At 40.4% G+C, this 20,886-nt stretch overlaps 1 protein-coding gene across 1 annotated transcript in view; it reads right to left on the bottom strand.

Annotated features, from left to right (window-relative positions):
* LOC132872218 (aldehyde dehydrogenase, mitochondrial-like) overlaps positions 1 to 20,886 on the bottom strand; it is a 96,927-nt gene that overhangs the window by 50,222 nt on the left and 25,819 nt on the right. The window contains exons 4-5 of the mRNA XM_060906871.1: positions 20,370 to 20,449; positions 6,662 to 6,773 (exon numbers count right to left, since the gene is read on the bottom strand). Of these exons, the coding sequence (XP_060762854.1) occupies positions 6,662 to 6,773; positions 20,370 to 20,449 (192 nt within the window). The remainder of the gene's footprint in view (positions 1 to 6,661; positions 6,774 to 20,369; positions 20,450 to 20,886) is intronic.

Here is a 20,886-nt window from a genome sequence, read left to right as displayed (position 1 = left end):
CAACTAGCCAGCAGCTAATTAACTTTGCGGTGCACACGCAGGTTGGTTGTAGCGTTATTGTGCAATGGTTACGCTTATCTATGGTCTTTTCTGACCATACAGTAATCAAATAACAGCACACACACACACACACACACACGTTAAGTCCAGGTCTTTTATTTTACGTATCTGAGATCGTGTAGGCGAGAGCTGCATTTTCCCATTGCTTCACTGTTTGTTTACTGTAGGACTTTCGGGTTCCTGGGTCAAAGGACCTGAACTACGGAGGCTGGGGTGGCTTTGTAGTGCCAGTCTCGGGCACACGCACTAGCTCGTGCATGGATTGTAATGGTTTCACCCAACCAACATTGTGTATTTTCATCCCATCTCATTATCTCTAGCCGCTTTATCTTGTTCTACAGGGTTGCAGGCAAGCTGGAGCCTATCCCAGCTGACTACGGGCGAAAGGTGGGGTACACCCTGGACAAGTCGCCAGGTCATCACAGGGCTGACAAAGACAACCATTCACACTCACACCCATTGCATATTGTGTTTATTAAAAAAAAAAAGGCATTTATTGTACTTGGGTATGTTGTTTATGAATTATAGAGATTATTGGCATGCACTTAGACCTGAAATTGTTATGTAAATGTATGGTTTATGTGATGTTGGTAATGTAAAGTAATTGGTATCTTCCAGTGGGTGGGTACAGGCCACTATATCTAGCCCTCTGAAAGGAGGTGGATTAGTTGGGTCATGGGCACTATCTGTTATGTAGTAGTCATGTAATATGCATGTAATCAGGCGGTGCAAACATTGTCTACAAAACAGAATACTGTATTGCACCATGTTTTTTTTGTTGTTGTAATAACTACTTGAACTTTTATTTTATTATAATTTATTTTATTATAATTTAATTTCTGCTGCTACTTTGGGAAACTGGACCCAATAAAACATCTTGTATTAAAAGTTCTATCTTTGGCTGTTGTCCATCAGATGATATGTAAAGAATGTGTTAATTTTTTGTAAAATGATTTTAACAATGGGCGGCACGGTGGTGTAGTGGTTAGCGCTGTCGCCTCGCAGCAAGAAGGTCCTGGGTTCGAGCCCCGGGGCCGGCGAGGGCCTTTCTGTGTGGAGTTTGCATGTTCTCCCCGTGTCCGCGTGGGTTTCCTCCGGGTGCTCCGGTTTCCCCCACAGTCCAAAAACATGCAGGTTAGGTTAACTGGTGACTCTAAATTGACCGTAGGTGTGAATGTGAGTGTGAATGGTTGTCTGTGTCTATGTGTCAGCCCTGTGATGACCTGGCGACTTGTCCAGGGTGTACCCCGCCTTTCGCCCGTAGTCAGCTGGGATAGGCTCCAGCTTGCCTGCGACCCTGTAGAAGGATAAAGCGGCTAGAGATAATGAGATGAGATGAGATGAGATTTTAACAATGATTTAGCATTTCCTATCCATTTATTGGCCAGTTTCACTGTTAAAAAGTCAATCAGCTTCACCCCCCCGGCCCACAACCGAGGCTCCACCCCGGACCCCGTTGGGGGCCTAGGCGGCCCCCAAACCCCTGCCACCACCTTTTATTTTTGAAAAGTGGAGAACCCTGGATAGTAAAGCTTTTAAGAGTTTGCATGGTCTGGTACTATTCAGTACAATCTACTGGTACACGCGCGCACACACCATACTTGGCAGCTCTAATGCACAAAGACAACCCCCCCACACACACACACACACACACTCCACCCCATGCCAAATATATGAACATTAAACTGTAGATCAGGATGTGGGCTTTGGACACTATTTTTTATTAGACCTAATGCTTGGCTAGATTAGCAACGTTTGTTATATAGTGATGTAGACTAGGCTAAAGACTTAAATCTAGCATTTTTTTTTTTTAGATCCTGGCTTGTTTATTACTGTTAAAAGTCCATGTTGGAGCTTACTTTATCATAATAGGGCATTTTTCTTCATCAGGAATTTCTCATAACATTCCATCGTGCCCAAAACCTGCCTCAAAATATTGGTCGGCATCTGTACTTTTGTATGCCTTTAGCATCTCTCCAGTGTATTTAGAAGTCCCAAATACTAAATAGTTCAGGATATCGTAGTATCCCAAATCTGGTAGCTGGTTTGCTGTACACTTTTCAAGTGGAATAAATACATTTGTGAGTAAATTAAGAAGCCTTTATTTTTGTCACCTGTAAACTCAAGTGCAGCAAAATTTCTCTGCATTTAAACCATCTGAAGCAGTGAACATGCACACAGCAGTAGGCAGAATAAATAAATACATTTGTGGGTAAATTCTATGGATCTGTGATGTCTGCATGTTTCAGCTTTTGGATGTAAAGCAATCCACTGGTATAATCTAAATTTTTAATTGTTTCAGATATATTGTCACCTCGATTTTCATTATTAACCATCACAACCATGTTTCTTCATTTGCTCGGCAATACGGTGGACGCTGCATGAAAAATCTGACATAAGTGAAAAGCCCCTATATGGCAAAAGTTAGATAATTAGCAGGGGGGATTCCTGCCTCATGATGCTGAATAATTAATAGAACTTCTAATTCTAGCCAGGCTTTTTAATACCAAGTACAAATTAAATGCTAACTACAACTACATAAAATGTCTCACAAATTAAATTTCTATCTTGCAAGCTGAGCAACAATACTTAAAACAAAAATCTTCCCACCACATTTGTGCCATGGAAATTAGCTGCCTGTGCCATTTTGACATGAAAATTAGCAAGTCTGTCTAAATTTAATATTGAGTAAAATACACGGTCTAACAGTTCTGTTAGAAACCAAACTAAACCAGTGCTAAAATAATAGCAGCAGCAGTCATCATTTTTGTGTGCAAAGATACATTAAGAAACTATTTCAAGTACAACCTACCTCAAGCTGGCAATGGTACGAATCCTCTCCGTGTCAAAATGGCGGCTTCAAATGTTATACAAGTCTCATGATGCTTATTACACACTCCGGCCAAAATCACTGGAATGGTGTCACCGGGCATTACCTGGTGACACCATTCACAATACATACACTTGCCAAACAAAATCAATTAACTACAACATAAGACAACCTTTACCCATTTCAAGAGCATATTGAATATAGTTGCTAAAAACAAGTCACAAGCTAAGCGTCATACAAGCTGAAGATAGAGTTAGCATTAAATGCAACAACTTGAGTAACCCCATTAGTTAAAATTCCCCCACAGAAATCCCTCACCTGGGTTACTATCATTCCACCGATTTCCAGGGAGTTATAAGCAGGGGTCTTCAATCTTATCCACAAATGGTGGATTATACCATTATACTACTAAGTACCGTACTACCTAGTTCCTAATTGGCTGGCCTTAGCAGTGTTGTCTGTCATTTCTGAGAAAGAGAGAGGATGTTCAGAGGCATTCAATGACCACTAAGTCACAGATTCTTATTTTTGCGATTCGCATAGTTTATATACAAACAGTGTACAATAAAATGAAAAGTCAAGTCAAATGTCATGATCAGACCAGGCTTTTAGATAGAGGGGCGTCTGGGCGTCTTTTCGACGCCCTGTACTGAAAAAAACAAGAAATTGGACGCCCTACTTTTTAGTACGACGCCCTAAAGACGCCCTAATATTTCCGCCCGTGTTATGTCCGGTAACTTAGCTGAATATGTTAAAAAATCGCCGAGTCTGAGCTTTCCGAGGATCTACAAGCTTTGTTGACACCGCCATTTTGGAAATTTCAGAAGTCTCGCTTTGACAGCTGTCTTTCCCGAAGACGCCCAGGGTTACCATAGCAACAGCACGAGCCCAGAGTACAAAATATAGGCACCCGCCGCAGAGCTACAGAAACACGCGTTTCTATGGCTGCACTAATTTCAAAGTTGTGAGAGCCCTCGTTATAAATAAATGGGTTATTAAATAAATTTGGTGTACAAAGCACTTGTAATATGCGTTCCCAGAGCAGAGGGGGAAAAGATGTATGCCTAGGAGACACTGGCATAAATATCCAGACAATATAGCCGTAGACTATATTGCCGCAGCTAAATGTGGAATGTAGTCTATAGAAAACCGGCCTTACCTGACATGTTATTTATCCCGAATAAATCCTTTTAACAGTAAATAACACATTTTCATGCAGATTTTCCCAACATTACAGGCTACGTAGTGGAGAGTGTGGTAGTCGAGCCGGCGGGTAGTATTTCTAGTAGGCTAAACAATAATCAAATACGACACGTTCTAAAGGATGTTGGGATTCCAAAGAACGCACGTGAAAAGGACGAACACGTGGGATATTTGGTAAGGAAGATAGCTTCTAGCTTTGTAATTAATGGGTTTCTATTGAAAAAACGAATACCATTATAATGTTTGAAGACTTAGCCATATTTCCTGTGTGTTTTTTTCTTTGTTATACTAAATCTTTGGACGCTAGCGGCTTTGAAAGCAAAACTGGTCAGCCGGGGTTGGTTGTCACACTGTGTTCGGGGTTGGTTATCACATGTAATGCAATTGCAATAGGTGCACTACTGACTGAGACAAACACAGCTACAACAAGCTTTATTTATGTAGTATTCTGCGATCAGAAAGCTTTATAGCTAATTTGTCATGCTTAATATGCAACTCCAGCTCAAAAAATCCCAGAAATATACCCATTTTAATAATAATATTCATTAAAAATATACGATACAAGAATGTTGTAACAAAGGCAAAAACACTTGGCTGTATTGCTCAAAATTTGCTGTCAAAATGAAGGAAATAGCATTTGAGAGCATTAGAAATTTCAAAATTTTCCGGGGGAGTACCCCCGGAACCCCCTAAAACACTCGTGCCAGCGGCGCTCAACGCGCCGCTACACCTCGCCACATACAGTGACACCTGGAAAAAAGTTAGACTCCCTAAAAAAAAATCCTGCCTAAAAGCCTGGATCAGACTACAGGTGAACTGTTGTTCAGCTAAATCAAATAGCTCAAATTAAAACACGACCCACCACCGACTGCAAGTTTGTGTAGAGCAGATCAGTCTACACATTATTTTGAATCATCTTTCGGCTGCTCCCATTAGGGGTCACCACAGTGGATCTCATATCATCTCTAGCCGCTTTATCCTGTTCTACAGGGTCGCAGGCAAGCTGGAGCCTATCCCAGCTGACTACGGGCGAAAGGCGGGGTACACCCTAGACAAGTCGCCAAGGCTGACACATAGACACAGACAACTATTCACACTCACATTCACACCTACGGTCAATTTAGAGTCACCAGTTAACCTAACCTGCATGTCTTTGGACTGTGGGGGAAACCGGAGCACCCGGACAAAACCCACCCGGCCACGGGGAGAACATGCAAACTCCGCACAGAAAGGCCCTCACCGGCCACGGGGCTCGAACCCGGACCTTCTTGCTGTGAGGCGACAGCGCTAACCACTACACCACCATGCTGCCACCACAGTGGATCATCCTTCCCAATTTATGTTCTGCGCATTCGATTTGGCAGAGGTTTTTACACCAGATGCCCTTCCTCACGCAACCCTCCCCAATCTATCTGGGCTTGGGACCAGCACTAAGTATGCACTGACTTGTGCAAGCCCAGTGACTGGATATTTTTACCTGATCATGTTTACCCAAAATCGTGTTGAATGTTGTGAACAAATTCACAGGTTGTTAATTTTATAACTAGACATAACTGTAAAAAAGATAAATTCTTCCAACACAATTTTATTTAATATCAAGACAAAAACTAGTGTGTTGCACATAATTTATATAATTTTCCTACACATTCCTTCTATTAACACAAAATGTGCTAAGATGGTACAACAAGTCAAAATCCAGCTGTGTCTCTGAATATTGACAAAATGTGTAAATTACGTGCAACACTACTTTATGTTATTTTTCTACACATTCCTTCTAAGAGTGTAGAACTGTAAATCATCAGCATAACAGTGAAAGTGTTAATGTCACATCACTGGATAACATGTCCAACAGGAAGCATATCCAAGAGGGAGAATAAAAAAAAAAAAAATCTTGAGGTACTCCACATGTAAGCACAAAGGAGGAGGAGACCTCCTTACCAACAACAGCAAGATTTCCTCAGATTTCAAGATAAATATGTGGAAAATCAGGCCAGTGCCTTTCTGATTTTCCCCACCCACTGTTTTACTCTACTGATCATGATGGCAATCAATAGTATCAAACACAGCTCTTAAATCAAGGAGAATTAAACACATATACCCAGCATCTTCCTTCATTAAAATTACCCCAAAGAGGAGCAGCATTTTTGTACTGTTCTCTGTACTGAAATTTCTCAAATAAAACATTGTACTCCACTACAGTACCTCCAGTACCTGAATTGCTTTGACTTTCTTTAACACTTTTGACAGAAACTGGAGTTTGGAGATATGCCTATAATTATTTGGGTCTGACTGGACAAGTATTAGTTTCTTGAGCAAAGGCTTTACCTCAGCAGTTTAATAAATAAATAAATAAATAAATAAATAAAACAAAAACACAACAGGGACCACACCAAGAGGCCAAAAGAACCATTTAGAACTGATTAAATAACTGCAGCTAATATATCACTGAAAATGAGCTAAAAACCGCAAAATATTTGTCCATATTAATGAGACAAAAAGAAACATACCACTCACAAATATAAACCCAAAGCCAGATAAATAGATACAGATAGTGAGATAGATACTTACAGGAATAATCTGGCCACACACTCCAACAGGCTCATGCCTGGTATAGCAGAAATAATCACCATCAATTGGAATGGTCTTGCCCTCCCATTTATCAGCCCAGCCAGCATAATACCTACAGAATTCCCATAAACAAAACAATTCACATATGGAAAAAAAAAATCCACAGAGACCACACATGGGAGGAGCATTAGCTTAACATTTACTTTCAAGAGATCATCTTAGAAACTAAAATGTGGAGGGAAGTGTGGTCGAGTGTCAGTTTGTCAATGGAAAAAGTGATTACCTGGAACTGATTTACCGTGTGCGTGAGTGAGACTCTTCTGTTACAGTAACAACCGAGGGCTTAAAACAAGGGGAGAAAGAGCCAGGATGGGCCAAAAAGAAGTAAAAAAAAAAATCCAGCTGTCTCTGTTCATGCAGTGAGACTGTAAGCAATTAAATCACTAAAAAGTGCAAGCTGAAAGTGAATAAAGTGAGTCAAAGTAACCCACCTGTCTCCCAAACCCATGAAGTATCAAATTGGTGATGAAACGCAGGAGTGGAAGCACAGTCATTGACCTTCGCAGAATTTGTCCATGCCCTCATAACCACCCACCAGAACTAACACCAAGCATTCACCACAATGTGCATGGAGCAGGAGCAGCACTTCCAGGACAGGGGGACCCCCACAAACCAACCCTGGCAGGTGTGCCAGAACTTCCATTTCATTGACCGGTACCCCAGAAACAGACACAGTTTTCCCCACATACTTGTGGCACAGTAGCTGCCCACTGCCTACGTGCTGGAGTACTTGGACCTGAAACAAGCCATCCTGCAGGGGGTCGGCCCCACCAGCGGTTCCACACGCTGACCACAGGAGAGGTCGGCCAGCCGTTTGCAATGTGGTGGTGCTGGAGCAGTTCATCACCTGGGTGCCAGGGAAAACGGCGTAAATGGGTCCACAGTCACTGCCTGACATCACTGAAGGAAGTAATCTATTTGGCTGAAGACCATCTGGTAGCGTTTCCAGTGGCAGTCAAGCATCTCGCCCCTTTTCTTTCTCCCTCTGTCTCATCTTTCCCTTTCTCCCCGTATTCCTCCCCTGGGTAATTCCTCCCCAAATCACCAGATTTAGAAAAATGCTTGCCACTGACCATCTCAGATTTGCTTCATACTTTCTGGAAATATTGTCAGTGTACCCAATAAATAAATAGTGTACAAAATTTTAGGCTTGTACCTTCATTAGTTTCTGAGATATAGGGGGTTAAAAAAGGGGCATGGCCCCAATTTCACTGTTGAAACGCGTGCTACAGAAAACGGACATAACTTCCATAAGTCATTACTTTTAAACTATTCATGCAAGATACATGAAATTTTCAAGGATTGTTCTTCAATGCCAGACGCCTTGAAATACTAAAATAGAAAGTTCACAGTTCAATATTTGCCAAGTTATGGCTTGCTGAAAATCATTAAAAAAATATATGCTTTGGAGCAATTTTATGCCCCATATCTCCACATTAAAGCACACCAGATCTTTCAAATTTTCTTATTTATTACTCATGTTCTAGTACTCTTTAGGCAACTAGGTATGTGTTCAAAAGAAATCAAAGTTTGACTTATTAGGTTTTAAAAATAAAAACACATTTTGCACCTATAATTCAAATGCATATTACAAATGTATGACAAGGTCTACCATAAAAACAAATTATACCACTGGAAAGGGCTTGTTCTGATTAGCAAATGCACAAAATATGAAGTTGGTACCCTAAACCAAACTATAAATATTAAGGTATCAAGTACAGCATGTTTTACGATAGACGGAAATGCTGTTTTAAGGCATATTACAATACAATTACAAACCTACAGTGTAGGAAAAATAACCTTAAAAATACTTTATTTGAAGAGCTTAAACAGTGTATTGATTTGCTTTTCCACATCAGATGGAAGTTTATACTGCCTTGCCAGTTGATGTAAGTGGGGCATCAATGATTTTTCATGACATGCACCAGAGACCCAACAGTTATCCTCTCTCCTGGGCCAGTTGCAAGTCTGAGAGGGACCATCAGGAAGCATAAATGTTACTTGTACATCTGGTTCTTCCTCTGATAATGCACGAGTGTTGCCTGTCCACCACTGTCTGCCATACAAACATACTTACCAGGAATTGTACAACCCCGATTCCAAAAAAGTTGGGACAAAGTACAAATTGTAAATAAAAACGGAATGCAATAATTTACAAATCTCAAAAACTGATATTGTATTCACAATAGAACATAGACAACATATCAAATGTCGAAAGTGAGACACTTTGAAATTTCATGCCAAATATTGGCTCATTTGAAATTTCATGACAGCAACACATCTCAAAAAAGTTAGGACAGGGGCAATAAGAGGCTGGAAAAGTTAAAGGTACAAAAAAGGAACAGCTGGAGGACCAAATTGCAACTCATTAGGTCAGTTGGCAATAGGTCATTAACATGACTGGGTATAAAAAGAGCATCTTGGAGTGGCAGCGGCTCTCAGAAGTAAAGATGGGAAGAGGATCACCAATCCCCCTAATTCTGCGCCGACAAATAGTGGAGCAATATCAGAAAGGAGTTCGACAGTGTAAAATTGCAAAGGGTTTGAACATATCATCATCTACAGTGCATCATATCATCAAAAGATTCAGAGAATCTGGAAGAATCTCTGTGTGTAAGGGTCAAGGCCGGAAAACCATACTGGGTGCCCGTGATCTTCGGGTCCTTAGACGGCACTGCGTCACATACAGGCATGCTTCTGTATTGGAAATCTCAAAATGGGCTCTGGAATATTTCCAGAGAACATTATCTGTGAGCCCAATTCACCGTGCCATCCGCCGTTGCCAGCTAAAACTCTAGTTCAAAGAAGAAGCTGTATCTAAACATGATCCAGAAGCGCAGATGTCTTCTCTGGGCCAAGGCTCATTTAAAATGGACTGTGGCAAAGTGGAAAACTGTTCTGTGGTCAGACGAATCAAAATTTGAAGTTCTTTATGGAAATCAGGGACGCCATGTCATTCGGACTAAAGAGGAGAAGGACGACCCAAGTTGTTATCAGCGCTCAGTTCAGAAGCCTGCATCTCTGATGGTATGGGGTTGCATTAGTGCATGTGGCATGGGCAGCTTACACATCTGGAAAGACACCGTCAATGCTGAAAGGTATATCCAGGTTCTAGAGCAACATATGCTCCCATCCAGACGACGTCTCTTTCAGGGAAGACCTTGCATTTTCCAACATGACAATGCCAAACCACACACTGCATCAATTACAGCATCATGGCTGCGTAGAAGAAGGGTCCGGGTACTGAACTGGCCAGCCTGCAGTCCAGATCTTTCACCCATAGAAAACATTTGGCGCATTATAAAACGGAAGATACGACAAAAAAGACCTAAGATAGTTGAACAACTAGAATCCTACATTAGACAAGAATGGGTTAACATTTCTATCCCTAAACTTGAGCAACTTGTCTCCTCAGTCCCCAGACGTTTACAGACTGTTGTAAAGAGAAAAGGGGATGTCTCACAGTGGTAAACATGGCCTTGTCCCAACTTTTTTGAGATGTGTTGTTGTCATGAAATTTAAAATCACCTAATTTTTCTCTTTAAATGATACATTTTCTCAGTTTAAACATTTGATATGTCATCTATGTTCTATTCTGAATAAAATATGGAATTTTGAAACTTCCACATCATTGCATTCCGTTTTTATTTACAATTTGTACTTTGTCCCAACTTTTTTGGAATCGGGGTTGTATCTGCCAGAGAGACTGCTGATTTAACAGGGGTTTTATGCATTACTTGTGGCCGATTCCCACTCATATCCACAATGAAGCTAGGACCACCCGACACCCTACTGACCTGCAGCTGGTTGGACATGATTGGAACGAATGAGTGGTTGTCTCCTGTTCCAGGAATAGTAGCTGACCTTGAAAATCTTGTCTCCAATGCTTTTCTACTCTCCATAACTTCCCCTGTACCAACCCAGATGAAATGGATGTTCTTGATATGTTTTTCTGTCCACAAAAACAGATCAGATGGGGTTAGTATGTGATCACTCGTGACTGCCTGTAAGCTAGCTCGAGCTGCTGACTGCTTTACAGTGCCTCCAATACCATCACAGGGTGATTTACCTTGAGAAGTGGCAAAGAAATGCCATTCTGCCAAAAGTCCAAAATCGTCTGCATGCTTTATTAGATTTGCGAAAACATTTTTTTTAAATAGTTTTTGTATTGGGCTGCTGATCCGTCACTGAAGTAAATGGCCTTTGTTAGCTGGGGATGTAAATTGCATACATACAGTGGTGCTTGAAAGTTTGTGAACCCTTTAGAATTTTCTATATTTCTGCATAAATATGACCTAAAACAACATCAGATTTTCACACAAGTCCTAAAAGTAGATAAAGAGAACCCAGTTAAACAAATGAGACTAAAATATTATACTTGGTCATTTATTTACTGAGGAAAATGATCCAATATTACATATCTGTGAGTGGCAAAAGTATGTGAACCTCTAGGATTAGCAGTTAATTTGAAGGTGAAATTAGAGTCAGGTGTTTTCAATCAATGGGATGACAATCAGGTGTGAGTGGGCACCCTGTTTTATTTAAAGAACAGGGATCTATCAAAGTCTGATCTTCACAACACATGTTTGTGGAAGTGTATCATGGCATGAACAAAGGAGATTTCTGAGGACCTCAGAAAAAGCGTTGTTGATGCTCATCAGGCTGGAAAAGGTTACAAAACCATCTCTAAAGAGTTTGGACTCCACCAATCCACAGTCAGACAGACTGTGTACAAATGGAGGAAATTCAAGACCATTGTTACCCTCCCCAGGAGTGGTCGACCAACAAAGATAACTCCAAGAGCAAGGCATGTAATAGTCGGCGAGGTCACAAAGGGCCCCAGGGTAACTTCTGAGCAACTGAAGGCCTCTCTCACATTGGCTAATGTTAATATTCATGAGTCTAGCATCAGGAGAACACTGAACAACAATGGTGTGCATGGCAGGGTTGCAAGGAGAAAGTCACTGCTCTCCAAAAAGAACATTGCTGCTCATCTGCAGTTTGCTAAAGATAACGTGGACAAGCCAAAAGGCTATTGGAAAAAATATTTTGGACGGATGAGACCAAAACAGAACTTTTTGGTTTAAATGAGAAGCGTTATGTTTGGAGAAAGGAAAACACTGCATTCCAGCATAAGAACCTTATCCCGTCTGTGAAACATGGTGGTGGTAGTATCATGGTTTGGGCCTGTTTTGCTGCATCTGGGCCAGGACGGCTTGCCATCATTGATGGAACAATGAATTGTGAATTATACCAGCGAATTCTAAAGGAAAATGTCAGGACATCTGTCCATGAACTGAATCTCAAGAGAAGGCGGGTCATGCAGCAAGACGACCCTAAGCACACAAGTCGTTCTACCAAAGAATGGTTAAAGAAGATTAAAGTTAATGTTTTGGAATGGCCAAGTCAAAGTCCTGACCTTAATCCAACTGAAATGTTGTGGAAGGACCTGAAGCAAGCAGTTCATGTGAGGAAACCCACCAACATCCTAGAGTTGAAGCTGTTCTGTATGGAGGAATGGGATAAAATTCCTCCAAGCCGGTGTGCAGGACTGATCAACAGTTACAGGAAACGTTTAGTTGCAGTTATTGCTGCACAAGGGGGTCACACCAGATACTGAAAGCAAAGGTTCACATACTTTTGCCACTCACAGATATGTAATATTGGATCATTTTCCTCAATAAATAAATGACCAAGTATAATATTTTTGTCTCATTCGTTTAACTGGGTTCTCTTGATTTACTTTTAGGACTTGTGTGAAAATCTGATGATGTTTTAGATCATATTTATGCAGAAAAATAGAAAATTCTAAAGGGTTCACAAACTTTCAAGCACCACTGTATGGTAAAACCTTTAAGAACGAATGCGTGGCCACTGTATCATGCTTAAGGCAGTCACTTATTATGCAGATAGAGATGCATTTCATTACTTTTGTACCATCTTCATTCTTTGCTCTAATGTACACTGCAAATGGATTAAGAGTGCATTGGCTGTTGTCCCAGTGGTATCCCTGGGCAGAATCTTGTACACAGAATGAATAGTTTTCAGCAAAATCCAAAAGCATAATATATTCACCCGCTGACAGAATTTCCTTCAAATATCCACTCTGGTGTTTGGCAATGAAATGATGTTTTGCTTGTTTGTCTGCTAGTAGATTACATGCCTTAAAACAGCATTTCCGTCTATCGTAAAACATGCCGTACTTCATACCTTAATATTTATACACTAAGTAACTTTAAAAACGCACATTGATAAAACTTGCTGAATTTGTGCTGAGTTTATCTCAAGAAGAAAAGAAATATATCACTATGGAAAAATAACTTCGTTCCGCCCAAATAAGTTCCAAATCTGTGCTCAAATCAGAATTTAAGGGAGTTGTACTCAATAACGTACAATATGACTCGGGTAGTCAATGACATGGACAGGCTTTAATTTTCAAACAAATTTTACATACACTGTACACACACAATCTTGCCTATAAATACCCGGGGGAAATGATGGGAAAATTGTCATTATTGAAGATGCCACGCCTAAGCCAAAATCAACGTGAACAGGCCATCGGGATGTTGCGTGCCGGAAGTACACAGACAGAGGTCGCCTGGCACTTCGGTGTTCATCATTCGACCATTTCCCGTTTGAGTCAGCGTTACAGACAGACAGGGAGCACCAGGGATCGTCCACGCCCTGGTCAGCCTCGAGTCACGACGCCAGTTCAGGATCAGCACATCAGGCTAGCTCACCTCCGTGACAGATTCCTGACACCCTCAGTCACTGCTGCTGAGACCCCTGGACGACACAGACCCAGAATCTCCAGCATGACGGTCCGAACATGGACCAACTGTCACTTTGAATTTTTTTATTGTGAATTAATTCTTGAGTTTGACAATACAGTCGGAGGAAAATGTTTGTACACCCTTTGGAATTTTTTACATTTCTGCCTAAATTGGTCATAAAACATCGCCTGAACTCTCCAGCAATCTTAAGAATGAACAAACAGTGTCTGCTTGAACTAAAACCACTCAAACAATTACATGTTATCATATTTTTATTGGCCATAAGATGGAAATATTGACAGGATAGGGAGGCATAAGTAAGTACACCCTTAGCTAAGGCTCATCCAAGAGCTAATTAGACTAATTAGATGATTAAACAATTTGACTAAGGTGTGAGCCAACCTGATGTCCAATCACTGAGGTGTGTTGTAAGCTACCCACCCCACTGGAAAACCAGTTAAAAGGTGTGTTTTGATGAGAGGCATGTTCTGTGCATCAAGCCTTGCTCAAAGGAGCTGTCTGAAGACTTAAGACACAAAATAATTGATTTGTATAGAGCTAAAAAGGGTTACAAAACCATCTCTAAGACCCTTGGTGTTCATGTTTCTACAATTAGAAAAATTTTGTATAAATGGAGACAATTTGGAATGGTTGTTACTCTGCCAAGGAGTGGCCGCCCTGCAAAGATCACTCCAAAGGCACTGCGAGTCATCATCAATGAGGTAAAAAAGAATCCAAGAGTGTCCGCTGAAGACTTGAGGAAATCACTGAAACATGCAGACATCTCTGTGGACACATCTACTATAAGAAAGACACTGAACAAGAATGGGATTCATGGGAGAAGGCCATGGAGGAAGCCATTGCTGTCCAGAAAGAACATTTCTGCTCGTTTGGAGTTCGCAAAAAAGCATTTGGATGCTCCTCAGCGCCACTGGAAAAACATATTGTGGTCTGATGAAACCACAGTTGAATTGTTTGGGGGGAACACACCACATCATGTGTGGAGGAAAGTCGGTACAGCACACCATCAGCAAAACCTCATCCCCACCGTCAAGTATGGCGGCGGTAGCATCATGGTGTGGGGGTGCTTTGCTGCCTCTTGGCCTGGACAACTGGCTATAATCAATGGGAAAATGAATTCTCAAGTATATCAAGATATTTTGCAGAAAAACCTGAGGCAATCTGTCAAAAAGTTGAAACTCAAGGGAGGATGGGTCCTGCAACAGGACAATGACCCTAAACACAGAAGCAGGTTGACATTAGAATGGTTTCAGAAGAACAAAATTCACATTCTGGAATGGCCCAGTCAAAGCCCTGACCTCAATCCAATCGAGATGTTGTGGCATGACCTCAAGAAAGCCATCCATTCCAGGCATCCCAGGAATCTTGCTGAATTGCAACAGTTTTGCAAAGAGGAATGGTGCAAGATTTCTCCTGATTGTTGTGCCCATCTAGTCTGCAACTACAGGAAACATCTGGTTGAAGTTATTGCAGCCAGAGGAGGGTCAACCAGCTACTAAATCAAAGGGTGTACTTACTTATGCCTCCCTATCCTGTGAATAATTCCATCTTATGGTCAATAAAAATATGATAAAACGCAAATGTTTGGGTGGTTTTAGTTCAAGCAGACACTGTTTGTTCATTCTTAAGATTGCTGGAGAGTTCAGATGATGTTTTATGACCAATTTAGGCAGAAATGTAAAAAATTCCAAAGGGTGTACAAACATTTTCCTCCGACTGTAAATGTCCTTTATCGATGTTTCAAGATGTGTGTGCATTACATACAATATCATAAATTTCAAATATATGCATGGATCTAAAGTGATATCGTGTTGAATTCCATTGTGCGTTTTTAAAGTTACTTAGTATAGTTTGGTTTGGGTACCAACTTCGTATTTTGTGCATTTGCTAATCAAAACAAGCTCTTTCCAGTGGTATAATTGTTTTTATGGTAGACCTTGTCATACATTTGTAATATGCATTTGAATTATAGGCGCAAAATGTGTGTTTTTATTTTTAAAAGCCTAATAAATCAAAGTTTGATTTCTTTTGAACACATACCTAGTTGCCTAAAGAGTACTAGAACATGAGTAATAAATAAGAAAATTTGAAAGATCTGGTGTGCTTTAACATGGAGATATGAGGCATCAAAGTTGCTCCAAAGCACATTTTATGATTTTCAGCAAGCCATAACTTGGCAAATATTGAACTGTGAACTTTCTATTTTAGTATTTAAAAGGCTTCTGGCATTGAAGAACAATCCTTGAAAATTTCATGCATCTTGCATGAATAGTTTAAAAGTAATGACTTATGGAAGTTAGGTCCGTTTTCTGTAGCATGCGTTTCAACAGTGAAATTGGGGCCATGCCCCTTTTTTAAAGCCCCTATATCTCAGAAACTAATGAAGGTACAAGCCTAAAATTTTGTACATTGTTTATTGGGCACACTGACAATATTTCCAGAAAGTATGAAGCAAATCTGAGATGGTCAGTGGCGAGGCCTCTGGTGATTTCACATGGCTTGACCCCCCTCCAATCCTGCACCATGGAAGCAAGGGCCAACTTCCCCCAAGCCAATTCCCCTAAGCCCTGAACCCGTGGCTTACCTTCTCCCTCCCAGGTGAGTGATCCCTGAGCTGCAGAACAGAGGCCTGGGCTGGTGTTGCAGGGAGCCTGGGAACTTCCAGGATCAGTGCCACATGATTGAGGTGGGGCCATTGGGCTGGATCACCAATGCGCCACAGACTGCCCCAATCGAGTTAGGACATACCACATAACTAAGTATCCGGAGGAGGGGGTTACAAACTAGGCATTTGTGCATTCCAGCTGTAATCAGACTTCCAGGTCACCAAAACCTGGTTCAAGTCGAGGCATTAGGGGCAGCAAGTGTGAAGGTGCAGTGTGTGCATGGGGATGTTCATGAATGGAACCTGACAGACCACCATTCAATTTCAGGGAGGAAACCATACCACCGCACCCATCTGCTGATTTTGGGAACAAATTGGCCAGGCTTCAAGTCAAGTTTATTTGTATAGCACTTTCAATAAAACAGACATTTGTAACAAAGCAGCTTTACAGAAAATTAGAGAGACTTTAAACATGAGCCAACCTGATCCCTAATTTATCCCCGATGAGCAAGCCTATGGCGACAGTGGCAAGAAAAAAAAAAGATAAAAAAAAAACTCCCTCCGACGACACGAGGAAGAAACCTCGAGAGGAACCAGACTCAAAAGAACTCATTCTCATTTGGATGATAAAGCATGGATTATAAATAATTTGTTTCTATAACAGTGTTCTATATAGTCAAAGTATAACTGTGTAACCAGGAAAATCAATATAGTTTTAGCATGAACTCTGTTTTGTTGAAGATTTAAAATGCTCACAAAGCACCCATTTGCAGATGGCTCAAGCAGAAGTCAGGCACAGTGTGGAATGTGCTTAGCTTTAGCTGAGGAGGCAGTCCCAGGGCCATCCACAGGACTCCACCCTCCCTCAGGATTCCCCAGCTGAGGAATATTCTGATGACACTGAGACCAAGTGAGAGTAATTGATGGTCAAAACCTCCAGCCTAACATTGTACCTCACCCCTCTGTACTTTTCGATTATTAAAGATAGGCTGACACAGATGACAGTTGTTGGTCCCAAAGAGCTATAGGTCCATGCAGTTCACCATAATCCCATGGCTGGACACTCAGGGCAAGATAAACAGAAGGTCTGCTTCTACTGGCCAGGTCTTTGCAGTAATGTTCACAGGTAGTGTGCAACATGCTGTTAATGTCAGCTGATGAATCCACCGGCCACCCCGAAAGCACCATTGTGCCATCAACTACTATTCGAGATCCACTTTGAAAGAAATTGGTATGGCTCTTGTTGTGCCATTAGATTGAACTACATTGAACTACACTGCTTTGTTTTAGTCTTAGTGGATTATACAACATGATCAGAATCAGACAAAACTTTATTTATCCCCGAAGGGCAATTAGAAGGGCGAAGAGCGGTACATTAAAATAAGAGCAAGAGAATAAAAATCACAAAAAGAATAAAAATCACAAAAGTGGGTGGGCAAAAAAACAAACAGCGTATTATGCACAATAATGATGGCCAGAAGCCATGCCACTGCATAATGGTTCCACATGCAATGTTGCACTTTTTAGCCTTAGCTCCTGAGTTGGGATTCCGAAAGAAATTTTGACTGACCAAGACACCATGTGTATGTCACGCACACTTGGGCGAACACTACAATTTACTGGGGGTTAAATCAATTCATACCAGCGTTTAAATCACCCACAGACAGATGGGTTGGTTGAATGGTCTAACTAAACTCTTAAACATGATTAGTCAGTCAGTTTGTGAGGGAAGAGACCAAAAATAAAAATAAATAAATTTGGATAAATGGCTCAAGCCCCTTTTATTTGCAGTAAGAGAGGTCCTGCAAGCCTCACCAAGTTCTCCCCCTTCAAATTATTGTATGGTCACAAACCTTGGGGAGTCCTAGATCTTAAAGGAATTTTTTTTTTGAGGGGGGCACTTTGGTACATTCTCAACCTGTAAGCAAAACTCCACACAATCCAGGAGAAGTTACTACAAGAACAAGAATGTCAATCCCAGCTGTATAACAGGGGTGTACGCCCACAGGAACTTGCACCAGGAGATAGTGCTTGTTTTATTACCCACTTCGGGTTCGAAATTACTAGCCAAGGGCAAGGGCCCTTTGAGGTCACAAGGCAAGTTGGGGACATCAACTAGGAAGTGAAACGAACAGACAGAAGCAGAGTGTGGCAGATATACCATTTCAATTTACTTAAAGGAATAGAAAATGCAACGTAAATATGTGCATAGGTTAGTAGCTAGTAATATTGAGAGCCCATAAGAAAAAAAGTTTCAGGCATGTTTGACCATTTATAAGAAAGTTGAGCATTTTTGTATCGCTGCTCTAATGCCACCACGAGACTGCCATGTTGCCTGTTGGAAGAACAATGCATGATGTCATTTGGGTGCAAGGCTGAGCGTATACTTCAGTACTGAAGGGGCAAAGCAAAAGGTCTACCAAGGTGACAATGTCGATTTTTTCACCATGAAAAAATTCATTAATACACTATTCTGAAATAGTGTATTAATGAGCTGCAACCCTGACTTTAGATTTGTCCATAACTCTTTACCTGTAAAACGAGGCTGAAACTATGTTATACTAGGGTCATTCCATGCCAAATCAACAAATATCTGACAAATTTATGCTTGACCATCTCAGATTTCAATGATATTTGGAGGGCTCAGAGATACTATTAAAAGAAGTTAATCCCCAAAATTTGAGCTTCCTATCTCCAGTGGTTTCAGAGATGCAGGCATTTGAATTTTTCGATTTTTTTGCATTTTGCTCAAAACATACATATTTCAAAGTGTAATATAATCTTTATTATGCAAGATAGAAACCTAAAATTTTGCACAGAGAGACTCAATGTCTTGTACTACAAGCTTCAACTTAGAATTTCAATGGACATTGTATATTAGATGGTGATTTTAACAAGGAAATTAAAAAGACAAATTTGCAATTTTTGCATTTTTAATTCATTCTGGAAGCTTGCCTGTGGCAGTAATGCTTAAACTAAGAATGTTATTCAAATCTACACAGAAATATCTACCAATTTCAGTTTTACCAAGTCTCCACTATTCCTAGTTTGTCTGTAATAGGGTTTTGAAATTCGCCGATTTCTAAAACATGATATTTTCAGTAGCAAGAAATCCAATGTGGGATAGCAGTTAGGAACTTGTAAATTTTTTTCAGTAATCCCCAAGACCCATATTTTATATTTCCAAATTTTTGTTCTGTCTCTCTCAAGTATTTTTAAACTACAGGGGTTTAAAAAATCCATTTTCACCAAATTCAAATTTTTTTTATACATTTTCATATAACTGATATATGAGGGTTAATAAATGCTTCAATAAGGCTCAAGTAGGTTAGGAGACATGTTTCTTCCTCAATTTTAAATAAAATTTCAATTAATGCTCAGTATTAATTATTTGCAAATTGATTTTAATCTAAGACTGTGTAACATTAGCAATCAATGACCAGCTATTGTGTACCAGTCAACAGCCAGCCTTATCAATATCAACACAGCACAATAGGTGACCTTTGATACCAGAACAGGTGGCTCATATCTTATAGTTTTAGAGTCTGTAAACTGCATACTTGTTCAGATAACGTGGACCAGAATCTCAAAGAACTGTTTCCAACATCTTGTAGAATTCATGCCACAAAGATATGAAGCTGTTTTGAGAGCAATACCCAGTATTAGTGTTAAAATTATAATGATTTTCCTGTTTTTACAGTTAGACTTTGTGACTCTACAGGACAGTTATAGAAGCGAGTTATTTATAAATCACACCATCTGTTATCACCCAGATGAGGATGGGTTCCCTTTTGAGTCTGAAACCTCTCAAGGTTTCTTCCTCATGTCGTAAAAGGGAGTTTTTCCCTTGCCACAGTCGCCAGAGGCTTGCTCATTGGGGATAAAATTAGCTCATGTTTAAAGCCTTTAAATTTTCTGTAAAGCTGCTTTGTGACAATGTCTATTGTTAAGTGCTATACAAATAAACTTGACTTAATATAGTGTTTCTAATAAAGTGGTCAATGAGCGTATATCTGAAAAGACATGTAGCTGGTAAGTCATTTCATATGAAGGCACTATGGGAACAGACACCACGGTTCTGATCAAATCTAGCATTAGTGTGATTCCTCATTGATTCTCCTGTTCAGCCAAAGACAGTGATGTAAAATGCACTGAAAAAGCTAAGACTTTTCTAGTAATTTGTGTTACAATACTTCTGGGCACTCCAGGAGTTCACTCCAATTGAATGCAAAACTTTATCAACTCTTACCTCAAACATTTTACCACCATGGGCAAATCAACAGTATAGGCCACAGCGTATGGTTTGCCATTGTCCAGAGTTTCCAGCTCCTGCAATCCAAAAACAGCATGAATAAATGACAAGAAAACCGCTCCAAAACAAAACAAAAACACCCCTACTTGCTTGGGTTTTGACTGAATACATAATTTATTTTCCGCAGGTTTCCCTCCACATATATTACACACAATACAGTGCAAAGTACGGTAGCATGTCCAGTATGAGCATCATAGCATTTATGATTACTGCTACAGTTCTTATGTCTACCTTGAGAAATTCAGTCTAAAATACCAATTTATAATCACAAGGCCAATGCCACTGTTCTCTGTACAAGCCAGATGTTATGTACTTTGACTAGTAGTCGTATAAGAGCAAATACACAAGCTGATCAAGGGTTTGGCTCTCCATCTTGCAAAAACTGTTATATGTGATTCACTCACAATCCCTTTATATACTTTAGCAATTATTTATACACTAATGGACAAAAAGT

The sequence above is a fragment of the Neoarius graeffei genome, chromosome 24, assembly GCF_027579695.1.
Source record: "Neoarius graeffei isolate fNeoGra1 chromosome 24, fNeoGra1.pri, whole genome shotgun sequence".
NCBI lineage: Eukaryota > Metazoa > Chordata > Actinopteri > Siluriformes > Ariidae > Neoarius > Neoarius graeffei.
The sequence above is the reverse complement of the archived record's forward strand: the minus strand, read 5'-3'. Positions and strand labels throughout refer to the sequence as shown.